This window comes from Myotis myotis, unplaced genomic scaffold (assembly GCF_014108235.1).
Source record: "Myotis myotis isolate mMyoMyo1 unplaced genomic scaffold, mMyoMyo1.p scaffold_m19_p_13, whole genome shotgun sequence".
NCBI lineage: Eukaryota > Metazoa > Chordata > Mammalia > Chiroptera > Vespertilionidae > Myotis > Myotis myotis.
The window spans coordinates 28,708,676-28,728,668 of record NW_023416317.1 but is presented as its reverse complement, the minus strand read 5'-3'; the positions used below and the strand labels follow the sequence as shown (position 1 = coordinate 28,728,668).

General features: G+C 38.5%; 1 protein-coding gene across 11 annotated transcripts in view; it reads left to right on the top strand.

Moving 5' to 3' along the window:
* The window catches only part of ARMC8 (armadillo repeat containing 8), a 73,635-nt gene that overhangs the window by 9,348 nt on the left and 44,294 nt on the right, over positions 1–19,993 (top strand). For 10 of the 11 annotated variants that reach the window (XR_004971546.1, XR_004971541.1, XR_004971543.1 and 7 more), the window contains exons 2-5: positions 6,234–6,310; positions 15,352–15,423; positions 17,031–17,173; positions 17,275–17,372. Coding sequence is in view for 4 of the 11 variants with exons in the window: in XM_036332455.1 (XP_036188348.1) it covers positions 6,234–6,310; positions 15,352–15,423; positions 17,031–17,173; positions 17,275–17,372 (390 nt within the window). In the remaining 7 variants the exon portion in view is untranslated. The remainder of the gene's footprint in view (positions 1–6,233; positions 6,311–15,351; positions 15,424–17,030; positions 17,174–17,274; positions 17,373–19,993) is intronic. The other variant, XR_004971545.1, reaches the window with a different exon arrangement.

The following is a 19,993-nucleotide window of genomic DNA, read 5'->3' as shown; positions in this document are numbered from 1 at the left end:
AATGCCTAAAGAATCACATAAGTTCTAAGTAAGGATTCCCTGAAACCCACACATCAATCTTGAGTTAACAGTTCCTATTCTTTACCCATCCCAAAGTCAACCACAAAAACATAGCAAAATTTTAAAGTCATTTAAAATCATTTCGAAATGGTAAGAATTATAACAATATGGTTTAAAACTCATGTAAGGTATCATGTGGGGTACTTGGCTCTTAAGAACCATAATCTGTTGCCCAGAGTACGTCAGTGATCTTCCATGAGATGCACTGTATCTACAGAAAGGTCTTTGTGTAGTAGATGTATAGCAGGCCTGGGAGGCAGAGCTAGGTTAGGTGCAGATCCAAGCTAGGAGAAAGTAAGGCACTTGTGGGTCTGGGCACAGGCAGAGAGGACTAGATGGAGATCACAAGTGGCTCATGATTGTCTTAGGCCACAATGTGGGTGATGGATCAGCAGCTCCTGATGGTATTATAATAGGAAAGCTAATGTACCGATTGCTGGGAGTGGTGGGCTGACTCTGAGTCCAGAACCATGGATAGCTCCAAGCCAAGTCTGTTTACTGCCTCTAAAAATCTGAAGCAAATAAGGCCTTTTAAAATCTGGAGACAGCGAGCCTATCTGGACAATACTACTTCTGAGGTATACCATGAAAGATGGAACCCAGGATCTCTTAAATCATTACATGATTGCAATCTTGAATAATTTAAACTATTCTTAAGGTCCAGGACAACACCACACCCATGTCTGAATAGCCTCACTGTCATTCAGGATCGGGAAGTAGGCATTTGAATGCATCCTAGTGGATTTTCTGAAGTAGCTTATCATTTTTGGAGACATTTCACTGAACCCCAGCCAACCCAGAGAATATCTCAGTCTTTGTAACACTCCTCACAAACATTATCACTCTTATGCCCCAGAGATGGTTCTTGCTCTCTTTGACATCCAGATTATGATGTTTTGTACCATACATCCTTACTTAGTTTATTTACTCTATCTGGAGGGATGCCTCCTTGGCCCTTGGTCTTCAAACATTTCTGTCTACATTGAAGAGTGAACAAATAGAATTTAATGGTGAGAGGGAGCTTTAGTGGTTATCTAGATACATATAGTTCTTTGTGATTTGTACCATACTTTAAAAGGATGAACCACTGCAGCACCTGAAAGAAGCATGAATATAAATTGCTTTCAGTTCTTGTGATCACCAAAGCATGTTTATAATTGTCAATATTATGCCAGGACTATATTAATATTTTATTACTTTAAACACTCATTACAGAAAAAATAAAGGCTACTCTTCATATCCCTTTTAATCTAATTGTGCCTAGTTTTTCTATTATGAAAAAAACTAGAGGCTGGTGCATGAATTTGTGCACAGGGGGAGGGTCCAGCCAACCCGTCCCAATGGGGGCTGATAGAGCAGGGCCAGTGAGGGGGAGGGACCACGGGTGGTTGGCTGGCCAGCCCCACCCTTGATCAGGGTAGGAGGACCGATGGGGCCAGGCCAGTGAGGGGGAGGGGCCATGGGAGTTTGACTGGCTGACCCTGTCCCTGATACAGCCGGGGGAAGGAGGGGGCCACCCCCCAATCAGGCTGGTTGGCCAGCCGCAGTGCACGTCATAACTACTGGTCGTTCCAGTTGTTCTGGTGTTCTAGTTGCTTGGCTTTTATATATATAGATTTCTTTTTGTGTGACTGTAAAATTATGGAATCTTTGCCTGGAAGAAACCTGCAGATTATCTCTAGTTCATTCTTGTCTTTCTTTTTCAACAGGGAAAACAGAACCAGAAAGGTTGACTTGCCTGCTGTCCTATTAAAGTGTCAGTCAGATTTCCAAACACCTAAATTAAAAAAAAAAAAAAAAAATGTGTGCACAGCCTTACATTTGAGAATTTTATTTTCAAACTTTATGAGCACTAATTTATTTACTATTTATTTTAAAATATGTTCTCTTAACATGTAACGGATTTTCAGTCTTAATTATTTATTGCTTCTTACCCAAGAAGATTAAGTTTAAAATTATATATTTAAGAATTTTCATGATTGTGTTTGTGAAATTAAAGCAGATTATACTCCAGGCATCTTGGTTGTCATAGGTATATTACATTCTATACTGATAGGACCCACCCAGCTGTGAGGTGCCATTTTATAAACTTTCCAAAGTTGCTAGAGGCTGCAGAAAAGCAGGCTTTTGATTAATCTGAAGGAGGAAGGATGCTGTGAACCTATAGAAACACCAAAGAATGAATGCATGATTTAAAAAACATTAAGGATAAAAATAGTTGCAAAAATACTATAAGATTGGTCTGAAAAAATTGAATGAAAATCCTAATGGGGTCAGAAGTTTACCAGAATACAAGAAGAAAAAGAAAATAAAAAACCACCAAAATCTTGGGTTTTAACTAGTACTTGCATTTTGTTCTAATTTTTCCTCCTTTTGGAGGCCAGTGGGAATTTTGGAGTATAGTGGAAGGCCATGATAGTTGTCTGAAAGGAAAAGGTCGTTCTTTGTTGGTGATATTAGCCTGTTTGTATTGTTCCAGAGGGATGCAGATATTTTCCCTCAAAATCGGGAAGGAATTGTGTACTGATTACTTTTGCTTAATAGTGAAATAAGCCTCTGGCAGAGAAATACTACATATCACCAGAACTCTTCAAAGCAACAGTAGGTAGTAGTTTTTAGGATTTTGTGAGTTGAACTCTCTCACCAGAACCAAAGAGAACATATGATTAGAAATTAAGGCACAATTTAAGAAAATGCTGATATCAAAGTATTGATTTCTGATATGCTGGATTGTGGCAACCCTAAGCTCTATGTGGCCAAATACAAACATATCAAGTGTCCCTGGGCTTTAAAATGAATTATTGTGAATTTGGCTTCTCAGAAAATTTTCAAAGCAACCAAAGGAAGCATTTGGGAGAGGAAGGGACTGAGAGTTTTAGAGACATTAGAAAATCAAATTTTGGGGATGGGGAAGGGTTTCTGGAGCTCCCAGTTAACTGGAACATTAGCTATTTTAGTTAGTGGTTCCCAACTGTACCAGTCTTAACACCCTCTTCTTAAAACATATTCTGTAGTACCAGCTAGTTTTTCCTAAAGTGAAACTCATAGGTAAGTTAACTATCCTCACATTGTAACTTTTTAAGAATTTACACAGTGCCCCAGTTGTATTAAGTAAGAAAAAGCAGGAAACTAATATATACCGTTTAAGTAAATACTCAGTTACTACTTTTCTATAAATTATGGTTACACTTACCGTGTGCTTCAAGTTACATTTGTAACTTTCTTCCATATCTGCTTCTTTTCTGTGCTGTGAACGCCTTGAGAGTAAGGGACTCTATCTTATCTCTCTATTACCAGGACCTAACATAACACCTGGTAAATTAAAGATATTTAATTTACATGTACAGTTTCAGCCTGAAATAGGTTTTAAACTGAATTTTAGAGTTCAAACATCCTGGGTTTTTTTGGTTGTATTTCTTTCATCTCTCCCTTAACCAAGATTTTCCCTAACAAACCTGAATGAACAAACATTATGAACACTTTTCTCTTGAAGTCCCTAGTAGTTTGTGGAATAATTGACATATTAAATTTTGATTGGCAGTTGCTAGTTTAAACTTTCATTTCTTAGGGGTCACAGTTCCAGTTCCCCCTTGAAAAGTGTATTATAATATTTTAATTTCTAAATAGCATATGAATTAAGCGAGAAAATAGATAGGCTAATGCTTTGTAAACTGTAACATACTAAACAAGTGTCAGGTATTATAAAAATATTTATCTTTTTTTTCCCACCCTAGCGCCTCTCATCCCAGTTTGCCGAGTGGCGGTGGACCCGCCCTCTGAGCAGCTCCTCCCTGGTCCGGTGTCTTCCGTGGAGCTGGAGCACTTGCCTCTCCAGGGGACCCGGTCAGGGCTGGGCCCAGGGACAATAGCACTGTGAGGCGGTGCAGTAAGCCTCAGTCCCATGGCAGCCAAGAACCTGCCTCCCAGCCTCCGGGGTCAGCTCTGCTAGCCCAGCGGCAGCACTGCACAGCCTGCAGGCATCTGGAGGAGGCGGTAGGGAGCGAGGAGGAGGAGCCTGGGTCGAGGAGGCAAGGATCACAGCCCAAGTTCCTGCCCATCAGCCTGGGGTTCGCAGTGGGAGCAGCTGCTCATCATAGTCAGCCAGACAGTGCTCCCACTGTGGTAGCACACTGACCACCAGGGAGCAGCTCCTGCGTTGAGCGTCTGCCCCCTGGTGGTCAGTGTGCGTCATAGCAACTGGTAGACCAGTCGTTCTGGTCATCCCGCCATTAAGTTGATGGGCTTTTATTACATAGGATATGTCTTTGTATTTATTTTAGAGAGAGAGAAAGGGAAACATTGACATGAAAGAGAAACATTGAGTGGCTGCCTCCTGCATGCCCCCCACTGGGGATCGAGCCCACAACCCGAGTATGTGCCCTTGACCGGAATCAAACCCTGGACTCTTCAATCTGCAGGCTGCCTCTCTATCCATTGAGCCAAACCTTGTAGGGCTGTATGAGCTCTTTGTTTATTTTGGGTATTAATGCCATGTTGGAGCTATTGTTTGCAAATATCATCTCCCATCCTGTTGGTTGCCCTTTTGTTTTGTTGCTGGTCTATTTTGCTGTGCAGAAACATTTTAGTTTGATATGGTCCTACTCAATTATTTTTGCCTTTACTTCCCCTTGCCTGTGGGGTCAAATTCATATGTTCTCTACAACTCAGGTCCATAAGTTTAGTAGCTATGTTTTATTCTATGGATTTTATTGTTTCAGATCCTATATTTAGATCTTTGATCCATTTCAAATTCATTTTTATACAAGGGGGCAAACTATAATCTGGTTTCATTCTTTTGCATGTGGCTTTCCAAGTCTCCCAGCATCATTAATTGAAGAGGCTTTCTTTTCTGCATTGTGTGTTTTTGGCTCCTTTGTTAAAAATTGTTTGCCCAACTACCTGTGCTTTTATTTCTGGGTTCTCATTTCTGTTCCATTGGTCTGTGTGTCTGTTCTTCTGCCAATACCATGTTGTTTTGATTATTGTACCTCTGTAGTATAATTTGAAGTCAGGTAATGTGATATACCTCTGGCTTCGTTCTTTATAAATGGAGTACATTTTAACGTGGGCATTTGAGTTGCCTGTGAATATATTTTGCTTGCAAGCTCATATTATGAAAATATGCTTTGATTTTTTTTTAACTGTATTGTCAGGCAATTAGAATTTATGTAGTTTTTCTTCAGTTACTTTTGCTGACTCAGAAGCTTAAGCTGGCACTGTGTGTTGGCAATGAACTCTTTACTGATCTGGGTTCTGGGTAAATTTGAAAAGTATTTCCTCTTCTCTGTAATAATTTATTGCTAATGGGTACATGAGTATATTTCAGCAGGTATCAGAAAGAAAAAGCAAGGGACAAAAATGCTTTTTCTCTGGTTCTTAAACTAATAATTAAGAATGTTCTTTGTTTTAAATAAGGTTAAGTATTGAGAATTAAATGTAAAAAAAAAATCACTATTATATGTAAGAAATAACATAATAGAGCAAGCCCCATGATACAAATAAAGGGAGCTAAGTGTCTCCTCTTGCTCTTTATGCGCTCACTCTCCCCCTTATATCCAGCTTTAGCCATTTCAGCTTAACTAACTGTCTCGGACCTGAACAATCACTCTAATTCCTAATTATTTTCCCCTCACAGAAAGTGACAACTCCTTTGTTTTAGTTTATATTTTTGCATATGTCTGCATTCTAGCAGTGCAGCTACTGTACAGCAATCTGAGGCACTTTCTCTTGCACCTAGACTACCCCTCGAAGACCATTGATGAAGTCCCTACCCCTTTTCCTTGCTGAGAGCCAGGTTTTCTTTCCCTTTAGTGGGCACTAAACAGAAGCAATGTTCCTTTCTCTTTTTCATACATAGGTGACATCCAACAGCTAGTTAAGAAACTTAACTGCTTCTTAATTCCCAGTACTTCTGTTGGCAAAACTTGCAGGGCTTAGCGCAAAGGTCCTACTGTCTAGTTATGTTTTCAGTGAGAACCAGCTATCTTCTTCCTCATCTTTTTATTTATCTTGTCACAACTTTTCTCAGAATGATTTAATATAATAAGCATTTTGTAGACATTCTAGTGCACTTACCTTAAGTTAGATTATATAGCTATTTGATGTTGTGGGTGATGCTGTGAATTTGTGATTTGCATGGCTTCAGATGTCATAATTTTTCCCCCACTTTCTAGGAAGTAACAGCTAGCAGTCGCCACTATGTTGACAGGCTATTTGACCCTGATCCCCAGAAAGTTCTACAAGGTGTCATGTAAGTAGTATGTATTTAAGAGTCTATCAAGTCTTGTTTGTTTTCTTGTTTGAATCTGCCGAATAAATATTATAATTCTGAAAATGCAGGAAATTTTTTTCTGCCGTATTGGAAAGTTCCCTTAACAGTCATGACTTTAATATTGTACTGTTAAAGAATTGTCTGTTGTATAGTTAACTGACATGGCTAGCTTCATTTTTTTATAGGATACTTGTTTTACATTTAAAAAAATGTTGCTTTGGAGAATGCTTTTGTGACTTTAATCTCCAGCAAAAGCAAGAGAATAAAATTGATGATCCTTTATAATTGAAAAGGGTTAGGAGAATAGCTCAGAGGATTTTCTGTTTGTTTTGATTTTGCTTAACTCAACTGTCTCTAAGGTTCTAATACACTAATGATGTCTTAAATATCAGAATTTAGAAAGCGGTCATTAGAAATTTAAATAAACTCTTGATAACATCAATGCCCTTCTTTTATCTAAAATTCCATGTTTAATGAGAGGGTGTATTTTTAAAGAACATACCTGAAGTGATTGATTATGCTTTAAAAAATTAATTGGGACAAGTGTGATAAGATTGTAACTGAGTGAAAGACAGAATTCTCCAAAGTGCAGATTATCATGCTCTTAACACCTTAGTTCTAAGCGATAAGGTTTAGCCTAAGGGAACCACATAGCACCTGCAGTCCTGAACTGTGTTCAAGGGAAGGAGGACACAAACAAGGGTCAGGATGAGATACATTTGGGATAGCAGCAAAGGCACAAATGAGTCCCTTTCTTCTTCTCTTACTTACCCTGCTAGTGTTATCAGCCAGTGGTACCTTCAGTTTAACTCTTGCTCAGCCATGGCAAGGCTAGGATGCTTCTACTGACTGCAATTCTTATTCAACCCCAACCTCCCTTCTCCTACCTCTCAGCCCCCAAGGAATTGTAGAAGGGATGCCTTGGGAATGTGCATTTGTAACATGGAAGCTAGATAAGTGAGTAAAGTTGCTTGGCTGTTCAAGTTGGGCTGGAAGGGAAAGTTAGGAGCTGGATGGAGACCCACCTGGTATACTTGACACCGTATCTTCTCAGTTTACAGAAATAGGAGATGGTATTTGTTTTCTCATTGCGTTAACTGTGCTTTTGTCCCCTTAACTAGGGGACTTTATAATGATTTCATCAGCCCCTTTTAGGCTAGTTTGATTATTGCCAGGAAATATGGTATTAAATCTATCTGTTAAATCAGGTTGCGTTATACTTACGTACACAAATTAGTTGAGAGGAGGAAAGGTTTAATGTAATACTTCTCCTTAGACAGGCAGACACTCCACACACACAGCCAGATAGTCTATATTGATAATCCTAGAAATCATGAGGTGACTTTATCTAATCACCAGACTAAGAATCACTTAAAATTCCTCAATAAATAGTTTAGTTGAAAATGTCAGACTCATTAAGTGCTCAGTGAATAATAGTAGAAGATAATATTACTTTTTTCATTGCTACTATAATCATAGTAGTATTTAGGAGAAGAACTAAGGTTATGAATCAATGATTTTATGTAAAAGACTTATATCTTGAGTTGTGTCTGATATAACTCGCTAATTCGAGTGTCACTTGTCAATTTCAGAATTTTTTTATTTACCAAAGAACACTGTAGCTTCTTGAAAGTTGGCAAAATATTAAAGCATAAAAAAGTTGGGAAGAGCACATTGTAACAACAAGTTAAGGTGTAGTTTTCTATTTTCTAGCCTTAGTGCCTCTTAAAAACTTGTCAAGTCTCAGACACTTAGCTGTTAGCTAAGACAGGTAAGAAAGGTTTTGTGAAGGGATGGTGAGTGGAAGGAGAATGGGCTTTGGAGTTGGACAACAGTATGTTGAATTCCTGGTTCTGACATTTTGTAGTGGAGTCCTTTTCTAGTGTGTGCTAGGCCAGTTGCTTTATTGCCTTGAGCCTTAGCGTCATCATCTTTAAAGTGAGAGTAATACTGCCCATCTTGCGAACTTGTAAGAATTAAGTCAGACATACAAAATTTAGTACTACAAATTAGCACTAAAGTGGTTAATCGTTAAACGGCCCTAATATAAAACAATTTCAGAAATAAGATGAAGCCCTAGCCAGTTTGGCTCAGTGGATAGAGTATCGGCCTGCAGACTGAAGGGTCCCACGTTTGATTCCAGTCAAAGGCATATAACTGGGTGGTAGGCTTGTGTGTGGGAAGAAATCAATCAATGTTTCTCTCTCACATCAATGTTTCTCTCTCTGTGTCACTCCTTCTCCCTTCCACTCTCTCTAAAAATCAATGGAAAAAATACCCTCAGGTAAGAATTAAAAAAAAAAAAAAAGAAGAAGAAAAGAAACACCAAAATGACGATTCTCCTTGAAGAAGAGAAAGGAAAATGCAAATAAAAAATATTCAACAGATAAAACAATTCAAACTCAAGAAGAGGGAGAGAGGCTAGAATTCTAATTTAGATATATTACACCTATTAGACCAAAAATGAATGTACAATATTCCAAACAAGAGCTTCTTCAGTTAAGCAAAAAGTAATACTGGTTCAAAGTGAAAGTGACATAATGGATCTTTTAGCTTCAGGCTCCCACCTTCAATAATTTTAAAAATAATTTTCTGGTTTTAGATAATATTATGTTTTCACCTAAAACTTACGCTATTTTGATTGTTTAGGAATAAATATGCTTATACACGACTGACTGAAACTGTTTCTCCAGCAGAGCTAGATCTCAATTCTTTTCTTACTTTTTCTACTGTTTTAATGGCACTGTGCAAGGCTTACTTTCTCTCTTGGTTTTGATCACCATCATAATACTCTTAATTTAGACATATGCCATTGTAGGCACTATATATGTTGTTTTAATAGTTGAGCCTTTTCTCTTTACCATGCAAAGACAAGAAGTAGAAACGTTAATTTCCATGTAAAATTCAGTGCCTCTTGAGTTTATTTATTAGTGGGCAAATTTAAGATTCTAGCTAGATTTCAGCTAAAAATGTTTAGACAATTGCATGTTTGTAACATCTTAATATTGGTTCTTGTTTTCCAATTCTCAAAGAGTGGCATATCCCCAAGGCTTACTTTTTTGGCTTTTCTATCTGGATATTCTTATCTCACCTCAGAGAGAATTCAGTGTGTCCAAAATTAAGAGAGATCCTTGTATTGCTAAGGGATTTATTCTCCAAGTTTCTTGGTGTTCCCTGCACACAGGCACCCAGACTTGAAGTAGTCACTCAAGATATGTCACATATCACATATCCTGTACCTATGAAATCACCTTGTTAAATGCTTCCTCAAAAGTCCTTAGTATTAATGATTCCTATGGTTGCCACCCTAATCAAGTGTCACAACTAGATACCTGGATAGATTAATTCCTTTAACAAACATGTGTTGAGTGCCTAGCAAATTCTAGGCATCATGATAGTGTGGAACTATCCTATATAATAAAAGGCTAATATGCAAATCGACCAAACAGCGGAATGACTAGTCGCTATGACACGCATTGACCACCAGGGGGCAGATGCTCAACGCAGGAGCTGTCCCCTGGTGGTCAGTGCGCCAGAAGCCAGGTTATGGCTGGCTAGCGCAGTGGCAGTGGTGGGAGCCTCTCCTCGCTCCATGGCAGTTGGACATCTGCTAAGGACCCCCCTCCCCCGAGTGTAGGAATTTCGTGCACTGGGCCTCTAGTATAATGATAAAGCAGTACTGCTCTGGAAGATCCAAAAGTCTAAAGGAGGAGACAGATAACTAAAGAGATAGTCACCATAGTTTGATTAGTGAATGATAAGTGCAGGTGGCCTTGGTGTACCACAAAGGAAGGGCATTAGCCATTTAGTTATCTCTCTTAAGCAATATCTGCATTCCAATCCATTCCACATTCAGCTTATTGTCCTTATTGCTTCCTTCATGTTTGTTTTCTGTCAAAAACATGGTTGCTCCTTAATCCTCCCTTTAGTTTATCTCTTCATCACTTTTCTAATTTTATGTTCCTGAATAATTTTCAGTCCAGGCTTCTGGGATTGTCCCAGAAATATGCCACTTTTATTTTCAGGATGGTCTTACCTGAGTGGCTTTTTTTTTTTTTGCCTTCCCCATCCACTTACTCAGATCTTGGCCGTTTTCTAAGGTTCATCTTAGTTCTCACTATTGCCTCAAAATCTGTTAAGCTTGTCCTTTTCATGTACTTTTCTGAGCCCTATAAGCACTCAATTTATAATATAGCCTTACATTGTTAGTGTTATTTTGGTCTTTCCAAGGAAATTGTAAACTCTTTAGATCAAGCATCCCATTATATGATACTTTTGTATCATTCATAGAGCCTAGCACATGCTGAGCTCAAAACTAATGGTTGGCTATTTGTAGTATATAAGTAGGGCGTTTTCCCCCCAACATTAAAAGTTGGTAGACATGTGATATATTCCTTTGATCTACTGGGAAAAGGATGTCTTTGACTGAAAGTTAGAAATACTTTTATTTTGTATAAAAATGTAAAATTGAAACACAGGAGGAAAAAGGGAAACATATTTCTTGAATTCTTTTGTCTTTTTTATTAGATTGTTCCAAATGCCTGATAGGCCGGAGGTAATGGAAAAAATACAGGTTTAGCCCTAGCCAATTTGGCTCAGTGGATAGAGCGTCAGCGTGTGGACTGAAGAGTCCCAGTTTTTATTCCCAGTCAAGGGATGTATCTCAGTTACAGGCTCCATCCAGGCCTTGGTTGGGGCATGTGTGGGAGCAACCAATCAATGTGTTTCTCTCACATCATGTTTCTCTCTGTCTCTTCCCCTCCCTCCCACTCTCTCTAAAAATCAATGGAAAAATATCCTTGGGTGAGGATTAACAAAAAAATATGTATGTAGGTTGATACCAGCTCTCTCATTTAATGTGGAGCTCTGAGAAAATCCCCAAACCTGAGTCTAGCTTCCTCATCTGTAAAGTGGGGTTCATCTTACTCAAGGTTGTGATGAAGATTAAATAAACAATGGCTATGGAATGCTTTATAAACTTCAAAGCAGTATATACATCTTGCACAGATCTGTTGTGCTTCCATGTCAGATGATAGTTATGAGTTCGCATTTTACAGAAATATGGATTTCTATACGGTACATTTTATAGTCCACTGATAGTAGCTTCTCTGGTGGATCCAGGCCAGGATGACTTTATTGCCTCTTATGAGACAGATTTCTATCCTAAAAAGTAATGAGTGTGTTATGATAGAGGGTACCTGGGAGGGCCATCTAACCCATACCTGGGAGTTGTCAGGTCATGCTTCTTGGAGGAAGTGACATGACAACAAAGTGTGGACCTGAAAAGTGAGTAGTTAGCCCAGGAAGGGAGGGGATGAGGAGATGAGAGAATAGTTATTGGAACAAGAGACTTCACCTAGCTGGCTCTGGCCCTGAAATGGGATCCTACGCTGTACTTAGATCTGCTAAAGATGGGTATTGTGATAATTGTCATCTTTTTCTGTTTTAACTCTTTCATAGAAATTATCCTATAGCATCCCTTTATAGCAATAGCTGAATAGAATTTATTTGCCAGGCATTTGCATCTCTTCTTCCTTGTCTAGCATGGGCATATTGTACTGGTTAGAGCTGGCTCCTCTGTGTCCTTTTTGCAAACTTCTGAGAGTACTGGACAGTTGGAAGCGTTTTTGTTTGCTTTTCTAAAAACATTCACTCGGACATGATTTCAGATATTTGGAATGTGTTTATATGGTAATGTGGGGATACCTCATTTCTGCTTAGTTTAGGAAGAATGGGGAGAAATCTGGGAAAATGTTATGGTTGGGAGTTCCAGGAAAGAGGGAGCATCCAGAATGGCACCAATAGATAGCTGCTGGACAAATGAATGTGCCGCATTGGTGTAGGCAGATCACAGTAAGAGAAGGAAAGAAGATGAGGTAAATGGCATACTGCTCTGTTTGGGTGTGTAAGCTGATAATTTTGAAGTAAGCTTTAAGAAAACTGCAGGCATCCACAAGGAGGCAGGAGGCTGGATGTCCAGTATCACAACTATGTTTTGATAAATGAGGCTTTGATATCACGTGGTTTTAAAATCAAGTATCAGAACTTGGTAAGAACCTTAGTAAGCAAATAATACTCCTACTATACTCTGTGAACCATATGGAAGATCTGACTAATAGTTCACAGAGACAGCTCAGGCACTGAGCTAATGACAGAAGACTGGGTAGATGAACAGTGTTTGGCTTGAGCTTTCAGCAGAGCGCTATGCCATAGTAGTATTTTTCTGCAATAATCAAAGAAGGTAATGGAGGAGAAGGATATTATAATTATTACTAGTGTTTTAAATGCCAGTGAATTTGGTTGGTATTGGAAATACATGCTGATTGTAACAATTAGTTGTTGGTGTTTTTTAAAGTAACCCCCCCCCCCCTCTGTTTCCTACTTTGTTTTTCTACAAGATACTGGTTTGCTAACTATGGAACTTTTTCAGGATTATAACTTTCAGTGTTGACAAGAAATTCCTATATATTGTAGAGTTCTGCCACCTAGAAGAGGGGAAGTCAAAAGAGATGCTGGTCAAGTATCTAGGGAAGCTTATTTGGGGCTAGAAAGAAAGGGTGAGCTAAGAACTTCGAGGCTCTATAGCAGCAGTTCTCAACCTATGGGTCGCGACCCCTTTGGGGGTCGAACGACCCTTTCACAGGGTGTCGCCCAAGACCATCCTGCATATCAGATATTTACATTACGATTCATAACAGTAGCAAAATTACAGTTATGAAGTAGCAACGAAAATAATTTTATGGTTGGGGGTCACCACAACATGAGGAACTGTATTAAAGGATCACCGCATTAGGAAGGTTGAGAACCACTGCTCTATAGCAATGGCCTTAATGCTATCGGACCTGACTTCCCCTTGTAAGTATTTTGTAACATCCTCTGTACTGTGCTGAAATTAAATCCATAATATAACAAACTCACATACATAACTAAAAACAATGCCTTCCCTCCATATACTATAAAGGAGAAATAAAAAAGAAGGTAATTTCTAATGTTTCAGTATGTAAATGCTTAAGTGGGACTATGTTAGAAAACTTAATACAGCAGTGTGAATGCAAGGACTACAAATGTGGGCTGATACAGGTATATGGTATTGATGACTCCAATACCATGAGTGCCAGTGTGCTAGTGACCTGATTTTCCAAAATGAAATAACTCCTAACAAAAAGTATAATCTCCCTTTTATTTATAGGGCAGGTATAATACTGAAAATTATATGTATTTTTAAAACTGCAAAAATATGCTTTCTATTTGTAAAACTATGACCAGAAATTTTTAGAAATCTCAAACTTTTGAAATGTCTGTAGGGGGCTGAAATGCCCTCTTTCCCTCTTTGAGAACCACAGCTATGTAGATCACATAGTTGTTCTATATTAAGATAGGGCTACTGACCAATCAGAGTATTTTTTTTTTTTTTAGTATATCTTTATTGATTTCAGAGAGGAAGGGAGAGGGAAAGAGAGATAGACACATCAATGATGAGAGAATCATTGATTGGCTGCCTCCTGCACGTCCCCTACTGAGAATCAAGCCCACAACCTAGGCATGTGCCCTTGACCAGAATCGAACCTGGGACCCTTCAGGTTCTCTGTCCACTGAGCCAAACCAGCTAGGGCCAGAGTATTTTTTTAAATATCTTTTTTTATTGATTTCAGATAAGAAAGGGAGAGGGAGAGAGAGATATAGAACCATCAGTGATGAGAGAGAATCATTGACCAGTCGCCTCCCACATGCCCCAGGCATGTGCCCTTGACTGGAATCAAACCAGGGACCTTTCAGTCTGCAGGCCAATGCTCTATTTACTGAGCCAAACCAGCTAGGTCCAATCAGAGTATTTTTATTAAACATTTTATTAGTGGTATTAGGTTTATTTTGAGCTTTTTTTTTTCCTGTCCTTTGGGACCAACCACATGTTTGTGAATCAGTTGGTCATTAATAGGAGATACTCTATGAATACAGTTTTATTCCTGGTGAAGTAAAGATATGAGTTTAGCTAGAATAAAAATTACTGATGAATATGTAAGAAATATAAAACATTTATTTTTAAATCTCCTTAAAAGATAATTGGCTGCTTAAGCAAACATAGTAACAATATATTCTATTGTTTCTAATTAATTTAAAAATAAAACGTGTGACAGTAGCAGCTTAAAGAATGGAGGGAGAAGTGGAAGTACATATTTTTGCAGTGATCTTAAAATACACATGAAATGAGGATAATATCCCTTGAAGACTGTTGAAACGTGCACATTATAGGTTGCAAAGCAACCACTAAAAAACAACAGAACAAAACCCAAAGAGGTACAGCTAATAAGATAATAAAGGAGAACCCTAACCGGTTTGGCTCCGTGGATAGAGCGTCAGCCTGCAGACTGAAAGGTCCCAGGTTTGATTCTGGCTGGGGGCATGTACCTTGGTTGCGGGCACATCCCCAGTAGGAGGTGTGCAGTAGGCATCTGATCAATGTTCCTTTCTCATCGATGTTTCTAACTCTCTCTCTCCCTTCCTCTCTGTAAAAAATCAATAAAATATATATTTTTTTAAAAAGGTAATAAAGGAGATAAAATAGAATAAGAAATATTCAGTCCAAAAGAGGTCAGAAAAAAAGAGTAAAAAAGTCATTCTCCCTGAAACAAGGTCAGGTATGTTCTGTGGACTGGTTGCTTTTATTTTCCCCTCCCAGATGTAAGTAAGGAGGTGATCTGTATTTCTTTATATTCAAAGGCTTGGTGGCCTTTTTTGAAGAACTCAGCATTTAGTATTGGAAGTCTTTTGCCAGTACTCAGGATATCTCCCACTTCCCCCACTCCACTCCTGTCCTGTTTTACAGCCCCCAGGTTCACTCAGCACCTATTTCTATCCCTTCTCTTTGGCGTTCCAGGGGGGAAAGGTCAGTGCATTGACTTTGTCACTAACTTCTGTACTTGCCAATCCAAGATGTGGCATAATAAACATAAAGTGGAAGAATTGATCTTTGATTTCTATATTTCAACATATTGTACCCTTTTCTCTTCCCCTGAATTCAGAGACATGAAAAATGCTGTAATTGGAAACAACAAGCAGAAAGCCAACCTCATTGTTTTAGGAGCTGTCCCAAGGTATGTTTGCTATCATTCCATTATCTACTAATTCTAATGTATTTCTCATTCTCAACCATAAGACTAATATTTTTTCTGTATTGCCTATTCTATTTTTGAACAGCCTCTTAATTTCCTAAATTAATGCCATGAGTTCTTTGAAGCATCTGTAAAAAACAAAACAAATTAAAATAGCAGAGAATGGGCAGTAAAGTAATGTATGGATACTTGTTGGAAATTTGGGAAGATCATTGACTCTGCAATAAAAGATTGTTGGATAGAGAGGCAATGTACACCAACCTGATTGATTCTTTCCGATCTACTGAGAGCCCTGGCAGTTTTTTGTATGAATGGATAACAATTTCTCAGGATTTCAATATCTGTTTTTGAATTAAAAAGAGAGAGAGACTTGGTTGGTCTTTAATTCTGTTTTTCTGTATTTAATTTCTAATTTAAAAAATTTTTTTTAAATTAACAGAAAGTTTGATTTCTTCTGATCTAATAAGCTTCCTTTTGGCAGATAATGACAGTTGTATAACTTTCGATTTGCTGTTACTACTCGAACTAAGTTTTATGTGCAGTTGCTGTAAATTTTTCATTCAGAATTTTTAAATGTTTTGGGGTTTTTCTGTTATCTTTTGATATAGGATTAATGGTTGTATTGTTTTTATCATAGCCAACTTCGAATATATACTTTAGTAACCATAAAGCACTCAGTAGCCTTTTTAGAGGATTAGTATCCAGTATATAAATATGATTTAGGGCATGGCCAGTGTTGCTCAGTGGTTGAGCATTGATCCATGAACCAAGAGGTCATCAGTTGATTCCCAGTCAGGGGGGCACATGCTCAGGTTGCAGGCTCGATCCCCAGTAGGGGGCATGCAGGAGCAGTCGATTGATGATGTTTCTCTTTCATTGATGTTTCTATCTCTCTATCCTTCTTCCCTCCTCTCTCTAAAAATCAATAAAAGCATATTTTAAAAAATAAATATGCTTTAGGGAGCATGAGAGTCCTTCCTTAGAATAAGGAAGATGGTCATAAGTGGTGGATAATTAGAATTTGAAGAGTAGTTGTTTGGAAGGCTGGGCTGAAATGAAAATGGGATGATCCCCGGATTCTCCAAATGGGAGAATTAAAGAAAGAGGAGAGCTCCCCTTACTTGAAGAGCTACACAAGGATTCTGAATATTCCTTGTAGGCTCAACCTTTGTGATCTCTAAGCTATAGCTCTGGTTATTCAAGGTCCATATCTAGTCTGAATGTAAGACCCAGCAGCACTTGGCATTGGCTGTCTTCATATTCTGAAGTGGCAGATAACAGGGACTGTTTCTACAGAGACCACTTTAGACAACTTTTACATTTATAGTTCTGGTAAACTCTTGAGACTATATGATTATTCTTTTGCTCAAAATGAAGACAATCTTTTAGATTTCTTTTCCAAACACTTCTTTATTAAATTATCAGCTGATAAAACAAATGACCATTTCCTATCCTCTATAAGCTTGTCAACAGTATTTTTAGTATGTGTGATGTATTGGTAGTCTTTTTTTTTGTCACATTACTTTTAGCTAATTTACTTTCGTTTAAGTTTTTTAGTCTCTTCTGTTTATCAAATTCATTCTTTTTAGATTGTTGTATTTGCTTCAGCAAGAAACCTCAAGTACAGAGCTGAAAACCGAATGTGCAGTGGTATTGGGAAGTCTTGCTATGGGTACTGAAAACAATGTCAAGTCTCTATTAGATTGCCATATCATCCCTGCCTTACTGCAAGGTATGTAAGGAAGTCATATTTATACAAGTAAAAATAAGAATCAGTTTGCAGTTTTAAATATGGCTGAAAAGGTGAACCTTAAATTTATTTTCTGTTAATAGGACTGTTATCTCTAGACCTGAAGTTCATTGAAGCTTGCCTTCGATGTCTGCGCACCATCTTCACCAGTCCCGTCACTCCAGAGGAGTTATTGTATACTGTGAGTTTTAGATGTTTTTAATCATCAGTTACATTCACTGTCATCATACTTCTAATCTATTTAGCATCTCAAGACTCAACTGTGTTACATTATAAAAAGGTCTCAAGAAGTACTAATTCTTGCTAATTTGCAAATGTCAAATAATCTAGGCTTTGTAAAGAAGTGAAAGATAGTCTCAGACCTTGAGGGATTTATAAGCTATTTTTTTTTTTTTTTTTAAATATATTTTATTGATTTTTTACAGAGAGGAAGGGAGAGAGATAGAGAGTTAGAAACATCGATGAGAGAGAAACATCGATCAGCTGCCTCCTGCACATCTCCTACTGGGGATATGCCCGCAACCCAGGTACATGCCCTTGACCGGAATCGAACCTGGGACCTTTCAGTCCGCAGGCCGACGCTCTATCCACTGAGCCAAACCGGTCTCGGCTATAAGCTATTTTTTAAGACCCATTTTGATCTCTTACTACATACAAATTAAGGCAACATATTTAATGCTAAATGAGTTATAGGGAGCTCTGCTCATTCTAGGTTAAATCCAGCAGAGAAGACTATATAGAGAAGTTAGAATTTGACCTGGGTCTTAAATAATGGATAAGATTTAGAGAGTAAAGAGGCCAGTCTAGGAGAGAACTGTGTAAGAGAATATGCAGGATAGCGGGCAGGATAGTCTAATGCAGGAGGGGTATCAGTGTTAGTTCAGTTGGAGAGGTGGAGCAGAATCAGCTTGCAAGAGCCTTATTTGCCAGGCTAGAACAGAAAATTCATGTGAGAGAATCCAAAGATCTTTGGAATCACTCAGTAGTTTTCACAAACCTCAGGGATTATTAGGGGATGTTTTTATTTGTGGGTTACATGGTGCTTTCTTAATGAAAATTATCCAGGCCAATAACTTTCAAATACTCCTATCCACAATTTACAGTAAGAAATATATTTTTTATTGCCACACTGTGCATATGTGCAAATTTGTGTGTGTGTGTGTGTGTGTGTGTGTGAGAGAGAGAGAGAGAGAGAGAGAGAGAGAGAGAGAGAAAACTGAGGTGGTATTCACAAAACAGTTCCATAAATGTGATGCTCTCTGGTTTCTATTACATCCTTTCTCATTTAAAAAAAAAAAAAAAAAAAATGGTGGTTGTGATTCTGAGCCAACACAAAGAATCAGAATGTCAAATCTGACACATGTGAATCAGAAATCTTGCCCAGAATCATGCTTTACAAATATTTCAAGAACATAAGCAATCAAGAGGCAAAACAATTAGAGATGGGGGACATGTCATGTGGCTTCATAATCTGTCCTTCCCACATCAGACACGTGTTCCCCTGGCTGGTAAGGATTCATCTTACATAATGAAAGCCTAATATGCTAAGTGTCTGGTTGTCCAGTCGTCTGTTCAACCAATCAAAGAGTAATATGCTAATGTATGCTAAGGCCACTCAACCGCTTGCTATGATGTGACTGACCACCAGGGGGCAGAGAGTTGACTGGTCAACCAGTCGCTATGACGTGCACTGACCACCAGGGGACAGACCCTCCGACCGGTAGGTTAGCTTACTGTTTGGGTCCAGGTGATCTGGATGGGCTGGACATGCCCAGGAGCTCTCCCACGGTCCCTCCCCAGCTGGTCAACCTCCCATCTCCCTCCCCAGCCCCGGTCATGCACTACTGGGGTTCCTCGGCCTGGCCTGCGCTCTCTTGCAATCTGGGACCCCTTGGGGGATGTCAGGGAGCCGGTTTTGGTCCAATGCTGCAGGCCAGGCTGAGGGACCCCACTGGTGCATGAATTCGTGCACCGGGCCTCTAGTAGTATTATAAAGGAGGTTTGTGAGTCACCTCGAACAGCAGGGAGGCTCTAAATGACACATCTCAATTGTATATGTCAGGGATTTGTGTGACATTCTTCAGGGAGCTATGCCTCATAAATCTGGAAAGTGTATACTGCAGTGGTTCTCAAACTTGATCATGCTCCAGAATTGCCTGGAGGTCTTGTTAAATACAGATTGCTGGACCTTACCTAGAGTTTCTGATTCACTGATCTCGGTGGGGCCTGAGAATTTGCATTTCTCACAAGTTTCCAGGTAACTTAAGTGCTGCTGGTCCTTGGAGTACTCTTTGAGAACTACTGGTACTATAAGCAGTCCCTACATTGGTAATTCTCCTCACAGCATTCCACGGGGCTCTCCTCCTAGTAAATATCAGTCTGTTTTCCTAAGGTCCTAGTGTCTTATTTACAAAGAGGTTAAACCAGTCACTAGTCTTCTTTACTCTAGGTCAGCAATTTTCAACCAGTGTGCTGCAAGAATTTTTAAAACATGCGATACCTGATTAGTCAGGGGCACTGACCTCTTTTCCCTTAGATTGTCAGATAAAAAAATGATAACAGCCAACACAACAATAGGCATCCAATGTGAATGAATCAAAATTACACCTATTTTATTTTATTTTATTATTCTATTTTATTTATTTTATTTTATTTTATTTTATTTATTTTATTTATTTTATTTAATTTATTTTATTTTATTTATTTTTTTTATTTTATTTTATTTTATTTTATTTTATTTTATTTTATTTTATTTTATTTTGTGAGTTCAGAGGGAAACAACATTTTTTGGTGTGCCGCAGG